Here is a 20,854-nt window from a genome sequence, read left to right on the forward strand (position 1 = left end):
CTCACTCTCGGTGCTGAAGAGGACATGAACACAGATGGGATGTATTTTCCTCAGAGATGGTGGAGCATATCAAGCAGGGCTTGGCATTGCTCGTGCTTCCCATTCAGTGACAGCTCTAGATCTAGGACAAGGGTGTAGGCTGGTGGAGGACAGAAAGAGTGTATCCTACTTCAAAAATGGCATGTCCTATAGCGAGCTGAAAATTGAACGATGTGCAATATGAGGCAGGTGTCTTTCTGGAGTTCTTGAGTATGAATGGTATGATTTCTAAGCAGCTTATCATAAAGTGTCATCATTTAAACCTTTAAGGCATGAGAGACCGAGATGAGACTAGTTGGCTGTATTGTTCCAGCCTGACATGTGGTGCACACTTTCCTCCAGACCACTCTTTTCTAGGAGAACGTCAAGGAGACAGGACCTGTGCTGGAATAATGCTGTAAACTGGACTCTGTCACTGGGTGGAAGAACCGTGGTGTAGCTCTCCATCCACAGTGTACCCATAAGTTTATAGCCAACAAAGCTGTAGTAAGTGGGCACTGCTGACAGAGGACATGAGACAAATACTGCAATCAAAATGGACTGCCATTTTTTTTTCTTCCTTTTTTTTTTTTTTTTTAAGATGAAGTGAAATCACAGTGAATGACCAAGTTTTCTGTGCCTAATTGTGAAGGCGCTATAACATGTTAGGTTGGAAAGTTCCTTATAATCAATTTTGCTGACACTGTGTTCTGTTTAGAAAAAAATATGAAAAAGGACTATAAATGAGAATAAAAGAAAAATCATGTGAAAAGGAGGAAAAGAAAACATTAATCAGAATCAAATATAGAACAGAGTAATGAATTACAAATGGCTTTCTCATGATTGTATAGCAGTTTTTTTCCACAGGATCTCTGCTCCATTCAAGAGAAAAATGAGTGCTATTCACTGAATGGAAAGTATTCAGAGTTCCATTTTTATCCTTATCATTCAGCGTAGGGGTTGAGGTCTTATTTACCACGCTTCAGCTTAGCTCTGCATTCCCTTGAGTTACTAATTTCACCATGAGATTTATTTTTTTATATGTCCTTACTGAGTGCTTCACAGATGCTAATTAATTCATCCTTCACAATACACTTGTGAAAATGATATCGTAATCTTAGTTTTATAAATAAGAATCTCATGCATAGGCCAATTTGCGTCAAAATCCCCCAAAATCTATTTTTCAGGAGAAGCATACCATGTGATTTTTTCAGAACACTTGTTACTTACGTAGCATAAGTTTAAAATACAGTCTCTTTCTTGGTTTTAGGTGTAGCTAAGGTTTTGAGAGCTACTGAGAGCTCTAGCTTCAGCTTCATACAGGATTGGCATCTAGAAAATGAACACAATTATTTGCCATTGGTGAAAAATGTGTTGTAAATTACTCAGATTCAGATAAGAATTCAGTTTTCTAGAATAATATTCAGTCAATTTAATTATGAGTCTTTCCCTGTTTTGAAAACTCCATTTGCAAAACTGCTTTTATTATAAGCCTTCTAATTTCTTCAACAAATGAGCCAGAAATCCTATAGACATTGCATAAGCTTGAACATAAACTGAATTAATTTCCAGGTCCAAGTCCATTCAGTTACTACATGGTGTCAGAACTCCTGCGGGTCTCTGTCTGTGTGTTTAATTGTTTAAATAAATTCTGGATCACAAAGCATTTTCACAAAGGGGCTGTATGTCATTCGAATGTGTACCTTCAGTTCTAGCTTTTTCTAACTTTCTGTCCATGCTTTTGTGAGCTTGAGTCTTTTTTTCTCCCTAAGTATCTTCTTTCTCAGTTTGCTTTACTAAAAAATACTCTTATCTCACACATTACCCAAAACACCCTCTCTGCTGGTAGTTTCATGCCAGTTTGCTGGACAAAGGAATTTGCATTGGGAAGCACACATTTTAGGTTCCATTCCAAGTTCTGGTGATTGTGTTTGCATCCAGATCTCTACAGGCATTTTCTGGCCTCCAGAAAACATACTGGGTTTTTCCTCTCTCTTTCCATTGCTTCCCAAGCTGTACCAGTCACAAATACTAGTCAAATTGCTTCCTCCTTTTCCCTATTTGCCGCTGAATTTTCAGCAAATACGAAAACATCCTCCATATAGTCTCTATTTCATTTTAAAGTAACTTTAAAGATTGTAAAACACTTTTTCTCCTGAATTGTAGTACTATGTACGATACCATTTACATTCGAAGGGTACTGCGTGATCAGTCTGAACAGGATGTCTGGAAGGCAAAACTTGGTTTCAAACTATCAATTTGAAAAACTTGAAATAAACTCCTGTACTAAAAAAGTATTAAACTGTAAGACCCACTGTTAGTTCTGACTATATTGTCAGAAAGAAACATGTATACCTAAGTTTTTATGAAATAGAATAAAATAACTTCATGATTTAAGAAAATTCCCCTCCTTGGCTTTCAGTTTTTCAATTCTTTGACTTATTTATATTGTCAATTGTAGTATGACAAAGGAAATTGGATCATTTTTAAACTTAAAAATGTTTTTTACCAATTATTTTTCTTTCTGCTTAGAGAAGGACAGGTTTCCATTTCATTGCATTGTGTGGTAAAGTTCCTTTTGAAGTTACAATATCTTGTATTAAATGAAACCATGGCACTATTTTAATTTTTAACCACTGTGCATAACTGCTCCTCACAAGGTGAGATTTTTCTCAAAAATGAGATATTTGAAAAATCTACTCCCCTAGAGTTTATTATGTTTCAAAAATCTGTAGACCAATTTCTGCTTTCAGGAGTCCCAGAATTTCTGCTTATTGGTTAGGCAAAGCTGGTGCAGTAGCACCCACTTAAATTTCTTGGCTTGATGGACCTGGCGTAAGCAATAGGCCCTTGAGACAAGAGTTTGTGTTGCTGTTTGCAAGCAAAGAGGTGCAGATCTTGAGCTTGATGCTAAGTCATTGAGGGGCTTAGTCAGGGAAGGTGAAAGATTATGTGAACCTTACTATTAATTAGATCAGATTAAGTCCAGAGCCATCTTTGGAGCTGTTTTGCTGTCAGATTAACAAAGGCAGGCTAAGTGAACCAGTGTTTTAATTGAGATGATGGATGTCAAGACCATCCATAAGATACGAGCATGAAGGGTTTTTGGAAGTTTGGGGTCTTTTTCCTCCTACTACTCTTTGATCGGAGATTGTCAGTAGTGAAAGATTTTTTTTTTATTATTAAAGCCAGTATTATTTTGGACATTTTGGGTTTTTATCTTCTGAACTTGATGTGCTGTACATATATTTAAAGATACTTCTGCGTAACATGTAACTTTAATCTTCTTTGAGTTTAATGATTATTTTTAAGCAGGAGATTTCTAAAGAGGCCAGCTGTTGGGTTTTTATCATCTGGTTTTGTATCTTCTGATATCTGAGGAATGTTTTGCTTCTGGAATGCAGTATCACTTCCATTCCTCTTCCTTTCACTTTTTTTTTGTTGTTTTCTCTTGTGTCTGAGCTTCCTACTACTGATAGAAAGTGTTATCTTTCACGTTTTAATTAAGATATACAGTGCTTATATCCACAGCTTTGTTAATTTTTCTGCAGAGGGAGCTTTTCCCGTTTCATTTAAGAATTTAAAGGAAGCAGAGATTGTGAGTATAAATATTTTTATAAGACTAGCTGCATATTATTAGAGAAAACTAAAAAAAAAGCACAAACAAACTGTCAGATGCAAAGACCTTTCTTTATTAAGGATTATTCATCTGTCTAATATACAGCTACCCTTTCAAATAGTACTTCTCTTTGTGCTATTTGTAACTAAAGGTGATGGAAGCCAATCTATTCCATTTTTACAAGAAAGGAATTGCGAGAAAATGCAAGAAGAAAAAGCAGAATATGAAGACAGCACTTTTGTGGAAATACACGCAGCTGTCCTAAAACAGTTGGGGTGTTAATCTAATTATTTCAGATTATTTTGGAAGGCCGACAGAAACTTGACAAAGTTCCATCATGCTTGACATTTAAAGGTTCTCGTATCCTAATATTTGTCGTCAATGGGTTTCTATTTAGGTGGGATTTATTAAAAGGATGATGAGAAGGATTATGAGAAAGAAGAATAAACTCTTGTCTGAATTTTGTAGTTAAAACAAGATTAAAGAACTGTTTCATGTTTGGGGCAAAAGATCAAGGGGTGTAAAGGTTGCCTGGTAGTTTGGATCATCACAAACCTGCATCTTTGCCATTGATGCTTCACGGTGTTATAAAAGTAGAGTCAGCAATCTTTTCCCTGTAGAAGTGCTGCTGAGACACATACACCATTTTATTGTAGTTTTAAATACCTGAATTTTCCATGCAGAAGCATTTTGTCATATTCCAGCAAAGAAGTGGTACAAAACCATGAATCATCTGATAATAGGTCATTGTTACCCAAAAAGGAATAGCAGTCTGCAGCTGGAAGTGAAATGCTTATACTAAAAGAGTTTAATCTCATTGTGAAATTCAGAGCTCTTCAAATATTGCCTGCACTATCCATGTATTAACCTGGGAATAGTTGATGGCACTTAAAAATACACTGTTGTTGTATATCCTGGTTAATTAACTGGGTGACTCTGAAAGAAATTTTTCAAGGAAATTCCACTTGAAATACTGTTTTCTTGAGAATAGCCTCTTTCCAATGGGATTTTAAATGACTGATTCCTTCCCATATGTTTTCAAAGGTCAAATTTTAATTAAAAACCTTTAAGTCACTCTCTCATTAGGGGATAGTGACAGAGTTACTCAGGAATAATCAGGTTCTTGATACAACAGCATGTGAAACGTTTCCTTGTTCTGTAAGACCTCTCATATATTAATGTAATTCTTTGGAGTTTCATATCTGACATCACAGTTATTAAAGGGCAACAATTTATTTCTAACTGCCTAACTGTTGACTAGCCTGAGCTGTCTTCACAGAGTGAATGAGAATACACAGCTCTTGCCCAGAGGTAAGGGGTGTAATTTGCCATTCTTTGGTGCTCTGAGATAATCTGTGGGATTCAAATAGAAACTAGAATCAGAATAAAGATCTGTTCTTGAAAAAAAAAAAGGAGCAAAATTGTTTTGAAAAAGGAGTCCGATGAAATTTTTCTTGGAAGGGCAGAAAACAGACCGATAAGAGGACAGAAGATTGGGAATTGAGGAGGAGATGACTGAGTTACTTGGGTAGAAAGAACAGAATAGGATGTGGTAGTAGAGGATATGGTAGGAAAGCCCCCGAACTGATTAAAGAAGGAGAATGGATGTTCATGAGCCAGAAGAGCAGGAAGAAAGGAAGACAGCCAGGTGGCGAAAGCGGAAGGAAAGAGGTAGGAGAAACCTCTACAGCAAGACTCAGTTGCCTAGATGTAGATATCTGGTACCGTTTTAGATTCCTGTCTTTCTGTTGCCACTCCAGAAGGTTCTCTGTCTCATATCCACCAAACCTATGCATATTCTTGGTTACTTTGAAACGACTAAATATTCTCTGGATATTCCTGTTTAAGGAGATGAGTTCCATCTCTTTTGTCTGGATACCGATTCTGGGACTGGATCTGTGGAAGGAAAAGCTTGTGGGAAGATTCAGTGTCGGGCACTGAACAGAAAAAGAGAGAGTAGAGCTGACAGGCAGGAGGAGAAGCAGCTTGTGTTCTGGATACTGAATAGGCAATAAAACTTATCTGAGAGGGATAGCCAGTCAAGTTGAAGAGGAAGGACTAGAAGACGGAGGGAGATGAGACACAACAGGAAAAAAAGCCACTTCCCACTGAAAGTCTCCCATCCAGAGCCTAGGATGGATTCCTGGATTTGGAAGTTCCCCTGTTTATGTGCTTTTTGTCTGCGAAACCCACTGACAAAATATTATTCTTATTTATTAGCCTGAGGTTTTTGCTATTTTGCTTTGACAACTCATAGGCTGAAATTCATGAAATAGTTTGCAAGCGGTTTGTGTAAAGAGTTATATGGGAATAATTAGCTTACAAGAGTGTATCTTCATCAGATTTTATAAGAAAAGTTAATAAGATCAAAATAGCAGTATGTGGCTCCTCTTTTAATAAATAGTTGACAAGTTAATTATAGATTATGTTTATGTAAAAATACACTATTACAGAAGAATACGATTTTCTTGAATATGCTGAATCAATATGACTGCTTTAAGCCACAGGTAAAATAGAAAATAATTGTAAACACAATAACTTCTAACAGTTCCAGAAGTGTTAGCAATTGTCACAACAGGATCTACTTAGCTGTTCGTATCTGGGCTTGGGAAAAAGAGGCTTGCTGCTTCAATTCTTCAACTGCTGTATTAAATCAGTATTTCCCTGGAAGTTCTGTTATCTGACAGAAAATTTTTCAGAATGTATTTCCATTTTTTTTTTAGGCTTATCAACCATAAAAAAAATGCTTCTATTAGCGGAAATAGGATGAAACGATGAGCAAAAAGATAGCCAACAGCCCATTTAAATTGAAAGCAAGATCCAGCTCTTTTGCCTAATTCAGACTGTGAACACTTAGTGCTTTTTCTGGGTTCAGAGAATTAACAGCTCTCTAAATGACTCAGTTTTGCGATTTTGGACTTTTCTTATAAGCCAGAGTAGATCATTTTCAGTTCTCACTGGCAGATGGATGAAAGCGATCCCCTCAAAGCTTTCCCCTTTCGTTCATGTCAATAAACTACTTTGTATATGTGTGTGAGCAACTTCAACTTTGGAGGGGTTCTGCTAACCTGTGCCAGTATTGCTTAAAATATGCCTGGAGATTCCAGTCTTCCTCTTTACAAAGGCTGATTTTGAAGAGGAAAATAAGGATGGAGGTGGGGATGAAGGACACCAGTCACTAAAGTAAGGTTGGCACAGGTTGTCCTTTAGAAAAAATATTTTTATTAGTCTTAGTGTCTTTTCATGTTGAAGGATAAATTGTCCTCTAAAAACCTTCCTACCACAGAATGTAATTGAGAGTTGGATTGAACTGTGCACATTATCTGCTGTAAAAGGATGGGTAAGTGCTGACAGCATATCAAGGACAGGGAGGTTTTGGGGAAAAATGTTTACAGAGTTGGAAACAGGGAAAATATCTGTCCTCTAAAACAGATGTTTAAGACTAAATACAGCTGTTTTCTGAATTGGTGTTTGTTTTTCAGGGAGTTCTTTTTAAGAATGCTTTTAATCCTGTTTTGAGTATTATACTACATATAGATATGTAAAATATATCTATGTAATGTACATATATATAAAATACCTTGCATTCTGGACTGTTTACAATTAAAAAAAAACCAAACAATTTTTATATTTTTTAAATAGAATGTAATCTTTCAAGGTTTTCAAGTAACAGATATGTCAAGGAGATAGTGCTAGTGTAATGATCAACAAGAAAGAAGTTCTTTCATTATTTTTCCTTTGGGAAAACAAGGATGAAAGTTCTATCTAGGATAATTTGAAGTCTATGAGTCATTCACTAAAAATGTTTATTTTTATATATTTAATTCTTAAAGTTTAATAGCTAAGATGAAAGAGCAGATAGCAAAATGTAGGGTAATTCTCAGTGATTAGTCAGTCTTTATGTCTCTCAGATGGCATATGTTAAGAGATAAAATCGTAATTTGATTTTTTCCAAAAATACACATAGATTAACAAGAGATGAAGAACTGTATGAAGAAATATGTGATAAAATTTAGTGAAAAGTTTAGCACTGTGTTTTGTTTTGGCCTTAAAAATCTTAATCTGTTGGTTTGTTAAGTGGGGAATGAATCTTGTCAAAACAAGCAGGGTATTAGAACTGTGATATTAAATTTGATATTAAAAGTGTGGCTGGAAATATGTTACCGACGTCTACTATGTGTTAAAATACCAGACTTCTGTGATGGATGCAGCGATGTTGTGTAACATTCTGGCTCAAAGTTCACTGGGGAAATCCAGTGTAATGCATACTAGATGGATTTAAATATCTATTTAAGACTTAATGGAGACTCAACACCCCATTTCCAATGAGAACTTTCAGGGTTTTTCATTATTTAGTGCTCTTGTTTATGGTTTTCAGTTGGCAAAGAGAATCAGATGTTCGTCAGTAAGGGTTGAAGGTATTACAGAGACAATAAAATAGTGAACACTGATAAAATTAAGCCAAATGTATAGAAGGAAGTAGTGGAAGACTCCCCAGAAACTTCTTTCTTTCAACCAATCACATATTTTAGAAAAGTGATTTCAAAATTTTCAAGATTTAATTTGGACATCTTTGTTTTTACAAATTAAATAGCTGATAAAGCAGTCTCATTTAAAAGAACAAGTAGTCATGGTGAGTGAAATCTAAAATGGAGTTATCTATGCAGCAAAGTTAAGCAACCTTATCAGTTTTAGCTGATCTTTGCTTTTGAGATTTAAATGAAGTTAAAACTTGCTGAAATTGAATTAGTTGACATGAATGTAGAAGTCATATTTTCTCACAATGAAAAATCAAAACAGATCCAGCTAGAGCAGGTTACTCAGGGCCTTTTCCAGTCAAGTTTTGATCATCTCCAAGTCAGAGATTGCACAGTCTTGCCAACTTGTTCCAGTGTTTTATTATCCTCATAGTAAAACTGGAAAAAAAATAAAAAGAAAAAAATATTCTTTTTTTTCAATTGAGTTCCAACTTGCGTCCAACTTCATCCTCCCACTCCCAAAAAGAGTTTGGGTCCATCTTCTCTGTATCTTTCCTTTTTTTAACTTTTTTTTTTTTTGGAGGATGCGTGTGTTTTTGTAAATACCTAACCTGAAGATCTTCATTAGTGTTCAGGAATCTTGAAATTGGTTTCTCTGAACAAAATGTTCTTTCTTATTGCTGGGAGGCTTTAAACTTCCATTTTGACAGCACAAGGTGATGCAGAATTATTGAAAGAATAAAGAATCAGCAGTACAATGTACCAATTAGATTAAATTGATTTCAAAATTTGATGGATAACCATACGTATGGAAAGAAGTGAAGACATGACCTTACTCCTGAGAGGCAAGAATACAAGGAATTGAGTCTCACTGCCATGTAAGGCTCTGTGTGTGGTGTAGAGAACTACTTAGGCTGTCTCTCTATATTTTGTCAATTGCCTCCTTGAAGCAGAATTCTTGCTGGACTAATTACAAAGCTCCTCTGAGTTCACCAAGCTCATTTTTCTCCATAAATTGGCAATATGAGCACTGGCTCATCTCTTCTCCGAATTAGGCTATGGTTTCATTTTTATTGAATCAGTAACTCTGAACACGGCGCATGTTAAGTTTCAAGACTATTCCAGTTTGGTTTCAGTTTTGATACTTCTTTTCTGTCACTAACAATAAAAAGAGTTCATGTTAAATATTTCGAACACTGAATAGGCACGAGCTTTTATGCTGATGCTCAGTGTTGAATTCTGTCCAAAAAGTCTTTGTTTGGAATAAAAATAAGCGTTAAGTGATAAAACTGTGCTGTTTATGATGGGTCTTGTTATGTATTTGTTTAACTTAGATTTGCAAATGTTAATTGACCACGCTTCCTTCCAGTCTGTTCAAATGTTATGGTCCTTAAACTGGAATAAACATACTATTTTCATTACCATGCAAACATCATTTATTTGTTTCCTACAAATATTAATTACCTTTCTTGCTCTTTTTCAGGGAATGTATATCAAATCAACATATGATGGACTACATGTAATCACAGGAACAACCGAAAATGTAAGCTTCTTTATTCTGAAATACTTTTATCATGCATACAAGTATCTTCTGTATAGCTGCAGTGTATTTTGCAATCTGAAAACTTGCACTAAATCAAGGCACTTTTTATTATTACTTTTTTTTCTTTATCTTTTCTGTACATATTTTGTATTACCTTTGTAAAAACTTGGAACTCTTGAAAATAGACATAGAAAAATATCTATAATGAAGTGACTAGTAACTAACAATATAATAAAATGAAATTTGTGAACTGCTGTCCTCAATGCTTCTTCAAATTCACCTCTCTAGTAGCACTCATGTATACGTTTTCTCTGTCACAAGTGTTTTCTTCTATATTAATTTTTTCTGATGTAAGAGCATTAACATTAGTCTAAAATAATATCTGCTGTATTGAAATTTTTTTCTCTTCTTTAGATAAATCTCTCAGAACATGAGACAGTTCAGGTTCATATAAAAATAAAAGAAGTATTTCTCTGTCAATAGAACAATAGAAATAATATTCCAGGAAAAAAAAAAATCTGCCTCAGCTGTTTATATTGACCAGACTGGTCACAAAACCAGTTACTGATAAGTGTAGCTTTCCTCTGAGCAGCCTTTAATATGTAAAACCAGCTTACTTTAGGCAGTGAGTAAATATTGTCATACAATAATTAATGCTTCTTTGCTAAGAGTTCTTTGTTTTCTTCTTAGAATGGACTGTAATTTTTTCTTTTTTTTTTTGTTTGTTTTAATTATCAAATTCATTTTAAAAGAGTGTTAAAAAAATCAGACTTTTGGAGACGGTGCCTGTCCTAGGATTGACTCACAGAAAATTAGTAGCTTCTGTATGTATAAGCAATTCAGTAATATGGGTTGTAAAATACTAAATTTTAAAATAGTTACAATATCAGCAGTATGACTGGATGTAAAAAACATGGCTAATGGAGAAAGATAACAAGATATTATATTTGATATCACACAAGTTACAGAATAATCTTTGTCAAACCAGAAAGTTTTCAAAGCTAGCAGTAATTATAGACAGGGCTATCACTAGGAAGGGAGGAACTGTGGAAAGGAGCAAACAGATTTTGGTACATGAACAGAAGGGGACAGATGATTCGACAATGTTAAAAAAAAGTTAACAATCCAAATGACTATTGTGTGAGGATGTATAAAAAATTCCTTTCTGAAAATAACCATTCCTGAAAGAATTTTATTAAGATGAGTTAAGCACCATTGTATTTTCATATTTTCCATCATCCGTAGTAAAAATACTGAAGAGACCAAGAAAAATGTATTAATTAACATTTTCCTTGCAGTGCCAGAAGTGTTGGGCAGATCTGCACCAAAAGCACACAGAAATGCTGCAGCACATAAATCAGTATGACTGATCATAGAAAAACCAAACAGTGGGACAAGAATAACGAAGTAGCTTCTAAACATCGTTCTTGTTCCTTAACTTGCAATTCATAATTATGAATTTGAAAAAAAATATTGACTTGAATGGCTACAACCTAATTACTGTGATAGACTTCGTAATGGGACCCATCCCTTCTGGTTTTCATCCAGTGTTTTAGTCACACTGCTTTCGTTCAGCCTTGGATCTGTTTGACAGCATATAGCTGGATAGATTGCAAGTTTAGATTTTATGAATTTAATATGGAAATTATGTAATGCTGACACCCAAGGAACATAAAATTAGAACTGTGCAGCTAGCCAAAGATGTAAATACTTGCTGGCATGCAGCAATGGTATGCTGGCCCATATGGTTACGCTTCATGTGATATTTTGTTCTACTTGATTTATATATATTGAGTAGTATTACATCATATGGGTTTTGGCACTCTGTTTTTAGACAGAACAAACTTGTGGAAAGCCAGATGATTTGTGAGTCACAATTGGTGAAGATAAGTCTAATGCAAATTAAACTTGAAATTCGTTTGCTTATTGATATTAAAGCCATTGGCAGCATTTAGAGGTCTTAAAATAACTATATGTATATCTTGATTCCTGAAACCTAAGAATGATCCATCTTGATTATGTTGCAACAGATTTTGTTCATAGATTGAATTACTCATGCTATAATTAATCCACTTTTTTATTGCAATTCTAATTAATTTTAGAAATATAATGCAGCTTGTAGGGAAAACATTTATATATTTATAATTGAAATTCACAGCAGGAGTTACTAAATTGTCAGCCGCTAAAATTTTTATTTTTATTTTAACTAAACTTTAGATGTCAAAACTTTTTGATAAGATGCAACCATAAGAAGTTGCTTTTTTTGTTTTTGTTAAAAGTGTAATCACATGTGCAGATAAACCAGCTTCAAAGACCTTTAATTTCTGGCATTTCAGCAAATTGATTTTTCATTCCTTTTGAAGGGATAATTGACCTCAGAGCCAGTGTTTAATTTTAAAAGATAATAATTAGCTCAGCCTCATCAAAGTCAGGAAAGGAGCTAAAAAGAGCTTTTCCAACTAATGTCGACTGAAGTTAAACATTATGAATGGTGGTGTTTGCTTCAGTTTCCTGCTTACCTTTCATTCACTGTTTGAAACAATCAAGTTTGTATTCACATTGAGTTCTAGAAAGACCTTTCTGTTATGTGGTTAGTCCTGTGCAAAAGAGCAGTCTGCCAAAATTCTGGAAGTTTCTACCAAAAGGAGAAAGTGAGAATGGAGCCAGGTAGTTCTTCACACCATCCTGTAAAGTGCGTAGGTAAAATCCTCTATTTTAGTGCAGAAGGACTCAGATGGCAGGAGTTGATATCTATCTGCAACGACCAAGGGCAGGACTTCCCACTGCAGGAGACACACAAGCCCTTATGAAAGAACAACAGAGATCGAGCAGGTGATGAGTTGGGATGTAGTTTGTGCTGGGGAGGTTGGGCTGAGCAAGGTTAGGAATGGTAAGTGAGCAGTAGGCTGAAGGTGCTTGAAATAGCACCTGTAACACACTTGGAATCACGGTGTCAAATGTTGGCCATTTGCCCTCTTGGCTTGGTTTTTCTTCCTGATTGAATAATTAATGATGTCTCCTGCTGCTCTCCAGCAGCTGTGTAGACTGCAGAATCCATTGATTAGTCAGCAGCTGCTGACTATTGGAGAGTGATTTGACCTCCTCATAGATGAGTCTCTTTGGCATTTTATTCATAAGTAATTGCAGTTGTTTTCTTTCCAGTGGCAATTTGGGGGTTTGCTGTATTTTTTCCTCTTGTCCTTGTTCCTTTTATTTGTTTATCTTATGTTTTTAATCTCCATCCACAAAAGAGATGGAAATGATGGGTGGGATTTGTGGTTGGTGAAGACTGTACAACTGAAGAGCTCTTGCCCGTTTCCTGGAAGTCTTGGTTGGTATGTAGTGAGATCACAAATATAAGCTTCTACAAGTCACCCTTCGTTCAAATAAATCTTTTCTTCCTTTGCGTTTGTACCTGGTGCTTGTGCCATGGGCAATTTATTTTATAGGCTGGTTCCAAAAGACATCCAGGAACTGAACTAATAACTGTTTTGATAACATAACCCCTTTTCTGTGCGGAACATCTTCAACAGTATTAGAGCTAGATCATTCTCTGTAGCTGCAAGTGGCTCTTTTTCTGCTCTTCTTAGTGGTCTGCTTACTTGAACACAGAACTTGAAATGCTACTTGAAGAGTATTTTGCTTTAAAAGTTTCTGCATTGTTTGAGATGGGAAAATCTGTCCTCTTCCCTCTCCGACTCCATGTTTTAACAAGTAGAGTAAACATTCAACCTTGTCCAACTCTCCTGACTGGTCTACTTCTTTAATAGCTAACTTCCACTGAGATTTATTTCTCAAGGTGGTGTCTCAGCTCTTTAATTCTTTCCTGGTTATTTTCCCTTGAATTTCAAGTTGGTGTACTCTATGGCAGTAGAACACTCTTGTAAGCTAGTGCGCAATGCAAGCAGGTTGCCATGAATTCTCGGTTCCGTCCTCCTGAGTGCTGATCTCCTGTATGCTGTACAGATTTGGGATCTGGTTTCATTGAAGCGTTTAAAAATGGTTTGTTAAATAGCAGTTGACTGTGTTCAAGTGGCTTTTCAATGGGTTTTATTCCATTTTAATGTGATCAGAAGAAGCTTTGTTTGGGATAAAGGAGTTTTTCAGCTCAGTGATCCCAAAATTATGTGAATGGTATATATGGAAAAGTGTGCGTGTGTGTATATAAATATATATATAGTAAAAATCTCCTGAAGAACTAGTCTGTCAATGACATTATCCATTTGTAAATGACCACTTTCTGTGTTCAATGGTTAATCTAGTACTGTCTTGGAACTGCTGGAATTGTAGTGTATTTGCAGAGTATCCTCAGTGCACTTAAGCAGTAAAAGTGCTGTATAAAGGACTGAGACCTGCTTTTCTGTTACTCACACAGCTGGTTCAGCCCTGTCCTTGATCATGAAGTAAGTTCAGTGTTTGTTGACTTAGGAGATTTACTTCTATGTCATGTAAATTCACTTGGTGTATTCCCAGCAAGACTGTGACTGCTCATACTCCCCACAGAGAACAGTTCAACCTGTCAAAAAGGTTGTTCGTCACCCATGGAAGTGGGAATCTAGATTACTTCATCAGATTGCCATCTGTAACCAGAAAAAAACATAGTTCCTTTAAAATACAGATTTTATAAATATGACCAATTATTTTTATTTGATAATACTACTTCTTTGGGCCCAGCTTTCTTGCCTCCTTCAATGTTCGTTGTTTTAATTCCTGCTCTTCCCTTCCCCCTCCACACACCCCCACATAAAGTTAATTATTATCTCTTGTCCTTAGTCTCCTGCTGACCAGTGTAAGAAAATCCATGCTGGTGACGAGGTGATCCAGGTCAACCATCAAACTGTGGTAAGTATTTTGGAAGCTCTGCTCTGCAGGCTTTGCCTATTCCCACTGCTAAAAGGATAATCATTCTTCTCAGAAGGTAGCTTTGCCAAACTACATTATTATTTATGTATTTTAAAATACCATAACTACTGCTTATGCTTAATAATAAAAGGCATATGTTGAGTCAGTAACCAGCCCAGAAGGATTAAGCTAAATTTACATTTTGCACAGTTGCTGTTCAACATGATACTCTTTCTACAAGAATATCCCAGAATATTTCATTGAAGTTTTTAGACTTCTTGTTTCGAATATGCCAGCTAGTTTAACTTTTTCTCTTAAACAGGATTTTGCATTCTGTTTAATACCAAGTTCAGATTAAAAATGCAGAAGTGCTGTAACAGCCATATATTCTGAATCAGTTGGGGGAAAAAAACATAACGATGACAAAGTGTTGATAGAAATCTGTCAGATTTTGCTTTTCTCCATTCTTGCATGCAGATTTATTTTTAAGCAGATGAGTAGTTTTATAAAGCTAGTGAAACTATTAATATACTTAAAATCACCTAAGCCTGTGTATGCTGCCCCTAAGGTGTTGCAGCACAGGATTTGGGTACATTTAAACGTGCCCACCATCACGTTTCTTTCACAGCTACATGCCGTATTCTATACTGTATGTACACAAAACTACATTTTGTTTTATGTAAAAATGCCAGAACAATATGTTTCTGTAGCATTCATAGACTTGTGTCCTGACTTAAAACACGCATGGCTTCACTGAAGAGTTAATAATTTATTTAATTTTTGCAACTGAGCTCTGAAAGCCTATCAGAGTGCCTATCTAAAAGCTTACCAGAGCTTCATCCAAGGTTGAATGACTATATTTTTCTACCTATTTTGTTATGACACAAGCTGCTTCCTTCTAACTGATGTTAGTTCCAATGTTGGCAATTACTGAAAAAAAATACAGTCAAATTATGTCCCAGAACTATCTTAAGTCATAGGGACCATTCCTTTAAAAATAATAAAATTGTATGTTGCAGAAGAATGGAAGAAGTGTTGCTGGAACTACAGGTGAAAGGAACACTTTTATTTTTACTTACTAGGCATGAGTAGCATTGTGACAATGATGATGATAACTTCCTAAAATTCTTATAATTTAGCCATTTTGCTTTGTCATCTTAAAGCCCTCTCCAAACACAGCAGCAGCAAAATTAAGAAACCTCTTTCTGTGTATTGTTTGTGTGAGGTGGAAATATGCAAGTCTGACTATTAAAATCTTATCATTAGAGAGCAAATATTTTCTCCTGAAAAGAAGTATAACTTATTCATTCACACTTTAAATGCTAATGAAGCATGCAACTCTTATGTATATTAGAAAGCTTCTATGAGTTGTCATAGTTACAAGTTGAAATACGCATTAAACTAGCTTTCTCCATCAAACATACTCTTCAAATGACAGACCTGATTTAATCTCTACTCCCGTAAGTGAAATCCCCTTGTTCAGCTACTCAAGAATTGTTTTTCTGGATAGCAACTCCTTCCATGTGTGTTATTGAAACTGGCCCAAGGTGTTTGATACTTCCGTCCTGCCAAGGGAGCAGTACCAACAGCTGAGTCGAGTGGCATAAAATACCTTTTGCTGACAAACCCCACTATTAATTATTCGTTCTAAAGTTTATAACGAGTTAAGAAAAAGAGATAAATGGCAAGCTGTTTCTTTCAGAAATTTATTCTTTCTTTGAAATGGCCGGGAAAGTCTCATTCAGTCTTCACTGTGACTTTGGAAAGTCAGACAGTAATACTGACTGGTTGCATGTTGCAGAGGTGTATGTCCAACCCTCTTCCTCTCATGAATTGAAAGTTTTAATGTTTTAAGTATCCCTTTGGTCTTCAAGCATGCCCTTTAAGCTGATTCTGGCACATCTTGCTACAAACTACACTTAGCTTTCTCATAACCCAAGTTATCAGAAGTTGTCATGATCAATATCATGCTGGTAATTATTATTATTTCAATTAGTGGACTAGAATAATTTCTATGTAATCAATAATTTAGTACTAGCAAGACCAGCTCATAAAATGAGGTGCAGCCCCTTTGAAATTATTGACTTGGAGAGGAGGAAGCTTGGCTGAGTAACCTTCCAAAAAAAAGGCTTGTATATCTCTGGTGGTCTTACAGGTTTTCCAGAGCTGTAAATGGTCTTGCTCAACCGATAGAGGAACAGAGATCTGTGCCTGCACAGAGTCCTTGGTAGAACCCAACACTTCGTCACACCAGCCTTTGACTCAACAGCTTAGCAAGAGCAAGTGCTAGTAGAAATAAAAGTGTAAAAGAGAACAAGACAGAGCAGTTTGCAATGATAGCTAGCCAAAGCGTGCTGGTTCAGCTGCTTTCTACTTCTCACAACGTCCTCCAGCCGTTCTTCTTGCCTGGTAGCTGGTAGTGCCGTTTCTACCATTAGTTTGATTTCTGGACTGGAGATGAAATTTTTCCCACCTTCCCTCCCTTCCATTTTATCCACATTTTAAAGTTAAATGTCACATCTTCATTCCTTCTAAAATAAAATGGCAGCAAAAGTTCACATTGCTTTATAACCCGTCGTGATGGCTCTCGTTTTCCCTTCACCTTGTTCTGGAGCTGAAAGAAGCGGAGCGTTTGTTTCTCTCATCTATCATTCTGTTCAGTTTATTTCATACGATGCATTTAGCATTGCCCTGTGAAGAGGCAAATTATTACATTTAGTATCCTAAGTACTTCCTGGGTTGTTAAAGAATTTTTAAGATAGATAGTTAAAATGTTATTTACAATGTATGTATTGATGTACAATATCGTACATCCATTGAAATCCACGGTCTCAGTCTCATGTTAGTTTTCCATAGAGACTCTACTTAAAGCATGAGAAAGTATAGATCTCTTTTAATAGATCCAATCCTATAACTGACTACTGACATCACTTACTCTGATTTTAACTGAATTAGGCCAATGTATTTTCTAGATAAATGCATATCCACTCATTTAATAAGATCATTCCAGTTTTAAAACTTTCATTGATGTTCCTACAACCTGTAATAAATTGTTCTAGTAGTTAATTATTCTCATTGCTGGAGAAAAAAAAAAAAGTCATTTTATTTGTAGTCTACATTTGTCTGGCACAAGCTTCCAGTCCTTTGATCTTGATATATTTTTATCTATTAGATTGGAGAGCAGGTTTCTCATTTAGATATTTTCAGGATGCTATCAAATTACATCTTCCCTTTTTTTTTTTTGGTAAGCTAGATAATTTGAGCACTTCCAGTGTGTCACCCTAATGCATGACCCTCTTACAACACCCTCTTTAAGTTCCCAACTGTAATACTTTGAATATTTAACATTGAGTTACAGGGCTGTACAGTGAAAGCCTTCGTTCCTGGGTAGGGCAGTACTCCTGTGCTAAAATTGTACAAATGAGACCACGTTAATGTAGCCATTACCAGCAAGCTGTTGGCTCTTTTCAGAAGGTTTGTGTTTATTTTTTATTTATGCACAGGCAAAAATGAAACTAAGATAACACTTGTATTTTAGATTTTCCTTTAAAAACAAAAACTGTCGTTTCAGTTTAACTTTGATTCTTTCTATCAGGAAATCCATTTTAAGACAAGAATCACTCTGTTTTGAAACTGTGAGAGGAGTGAGCTTTTAAACGGGTTTAAGAAGATGTAGACTTGGAAATAGTTGTATTGTCCCTGTATTCGAGTGGAGCTAGGACATACAACAGCATTTCTAATCCTGGAGGCATTTCTCTGGGATTGTATAGCTATAGCAGAGGATTAACTGTGTTGACAACGTCAGTCTCATAGAAATGCCAGATGTGTGGAGTGGGATTGATGTGGCTAGAATATTTTGGCTGCATGTTTTTAAAATTATTCTTAATACCTGCAATTAGTATACTCATTTTATATAAAGCATTGTGTGTATTAAGTAAGAAATATGAGATAGTTAGGAGGTAGCTGAATTAATCTTTTTTTTTTCCCTGAAACCAGTTATATTAACAAATATATTAAAAATATTAACAAAACAGACCACTTGTTTTACTTTACTTTTCAAATAACTTTTCAATGTAGCTGGGAGTTAAAAAACAAACAAACACAACAAAACAAAACAACCCCCCAAAAAAAACAGTTCAGAAAGTATCAAAGGAAAGCAGCTTACAAATTATATAATGCAACAATTGAAACAGTTAGAAATAAAAGAGTTATTACGTGGAATTTGGTCTAACCAAGGAACACTCTGTAATACAATTATAAAGATCAAAGAAAAAATAATAGTACTTTAGGCAAGAAATTAATTAAATCAGGCGATTCACCACTGGCTGTTAAGATCATTTAATCATTATCCAATTTCCTTATTTGCTTTTCTGCCTGTCCTTCTTGCTTATTAGATTTTAATAAAACAGCATAAGAAACTTTAAAAATAAGTTGTACAATCTAAATTACTGCCACGCTCTTTGTTTTTCCCTACAGTAACAACAGGCACCAGGTCTGCCAGTGCTCTCTTATAAAATTATACAGAAGTGCTGAATATGCCACCGTACATCCATTTGTTTGCAAAATTAATAATTACACTTTAGGTTGCATAGAGGGTATATTTTCTGCTGCTTAGTCGAAATAGTACATTTCACATTGTCTATGTTGTTTCGTATGTGGGACATGAGTCTTTAGCCAAAGAATTGGGACTGTCATGCAGTGAAAATTGGGTGAAATTAAAGCTAAGATCTCCACTAGCCAAGAAACACTTGTTTCTTTTCAGTTTTCTGTAACAAGGATAATATGGAAGAGTATGTGAAGAGAAGAAAATGAGTCTTAACAAATACAGAGGTGAACAGGCATCCAGACGGAAGTCAAGTTGGATAATTTAATGCCAAATCATCTACATCTCAGTTTATTGAAGCAACTGAAACTGTCAATTGCAAGCCCTTTAGCAAGGATTTTTGATGATTTTTTTTTTTTTATTCTGAGATAACATTGTATGCCAGGGAAACGTAAGAAGGTGAAACTTATTAGCCAATGCTATGCAAGATTTTGTAGGTGATTTAGAGAAGAATGGGTAACTGGAGACACGAAGAAAAATGGCATGTTACGTGAAATGCAGTATAAATTTATGAAAAGTCAATTGTGTTAGCCTTCTGCCTTTGATAATTTTTCAGGCAACAGAAATATTACAGACCCAAACAAGTATTGATCTAGTTGTCTGACCATCTGTAAAATATTTGTTCTACTTCTGTACAGAAAACTGTTTGATAAACTAGGGAAAACTGATTGTTCAGGAAAATGAAAACTTTTTTTTTTCTCAGAATTAGAATTCGAAGGTCATTTACTAGGACAGAGAGCAGTAATAATGCTTTTAGTAATTCCTGTTGAAAGCTAGATGTTACTCAGGAGCAAATGGCATACTCAGGAGCAAATGGCAAGACTCCAGAAGTGAGAATGTAGTAATTAATCCCAAATCAACTGAGCGCCATAGAGGTGATGTGACTGAAAATGGCAAAGATGAACTTGGAATTAATCAGGAACATGTTCCCAGGAGAAATAGAGTTTTAATGCCATTGTCTTGACATTGGTAGTATCTTGTCTGAAAGACTGTGTGATGTTCAGGTCATTTACAATCATTGAAGGTGCGAAGTTACATATGAACATTAAAAAAATGTAAAAGGTAAAAAAGAAAATGTTATCATCAGTCTCATACGAAGAGATTTCTTTTAAAGATTTCAATGTGGTTAACCCAGCCAGCAAGGTCTGAGATGGAATTCCTCTTTCTTAACAAACAGAGGCTATAAAGACCAGAAAGAACTGTTTAAGGTAAAAACCAATGTTGTGCAAGAGCAAGCATCCAAACAAACATCTGTAAAATCTGTGGTAGGATTCCAGTCTGCCTAGAATGGTGGTTGAAGAACTGATGGGAATTATCCCATCTTAGTTGCCTGCAGCTATGTAGAAGAGTAAACAAACGGATGTAGTAGCCTAGAAGGGCTCTTTGAGTTCTAACACCTTTGCTTTGTGGTGTAAGGTGTTTGTTATCTCTAAATAGCTGTTGGGTTTAGCTAAGGTAGCTGCATTTTCCCACTTGGTAAGGTTATTCTTTGGAATGATGGATGCTAAGTAAATACAGGATCAGCAATCTAATACCCTTTCATACTGTTCCATGCCAAATTACATATTTTAAATTGTGTCAAGAGCCCAGGTACAATGAAATCATTTCAGAACTAATTTATCGGTGTGAAGATACTTACTGAATTAGTATCCTAGGTGTATGTTCGAGTTGTAAATTTGAGTCTGAATGAGAATTCACTTTAAATGGCGGTAAATCTGTAAACGTGGTGCCAGGTCACACCATCTGTGTTT

General features: G+C 35.5%; 1 protein-coding gene across 3 annotated transcripts in view; it reads left to right on the forward strand.

Annotated features, from left to right (window-relative positions):
- Positions 1–20,854, forward strand: part of LOC147527904 (connector enhancer of kinase suppressor of ras 2-like) — a 198,623-nt gene that overhangs the window by 105,498 nt on the left and 72,271 nt on the right. For all 3 annotated transcript variants that reach the window (XM_086619486.1, XM_086619487.1, XM_086619488.1), the window contains exons 7-8: positions 9,599–9,658; positions 14,432–14,500. In XM_086619486.1, coding sequence (XP_086475612.1) covers positions 9,599–9,658; positions 14,432–14,500 — 129 coding nt within the window. The remainder of the gene's footprint in view (positions 1–9,598; positions 9,659–14,431; positions 14,501–20,854) is intronic.

Source organism: Tauraco erythrolophus, chromosome 13, assembly GCF_009769465.1.
Source record: "Tauraco erythrolophus isolate bTauEry1 chromosome 13, bTauEry1.pri, whole genome shotgun sequence".
Lineage (NCBI taxonomy): Eukaryota > Metazoa > Chordata > Aves > Musophagiformes > Musophagidae > Tauraco > Tauraco erythrolophus.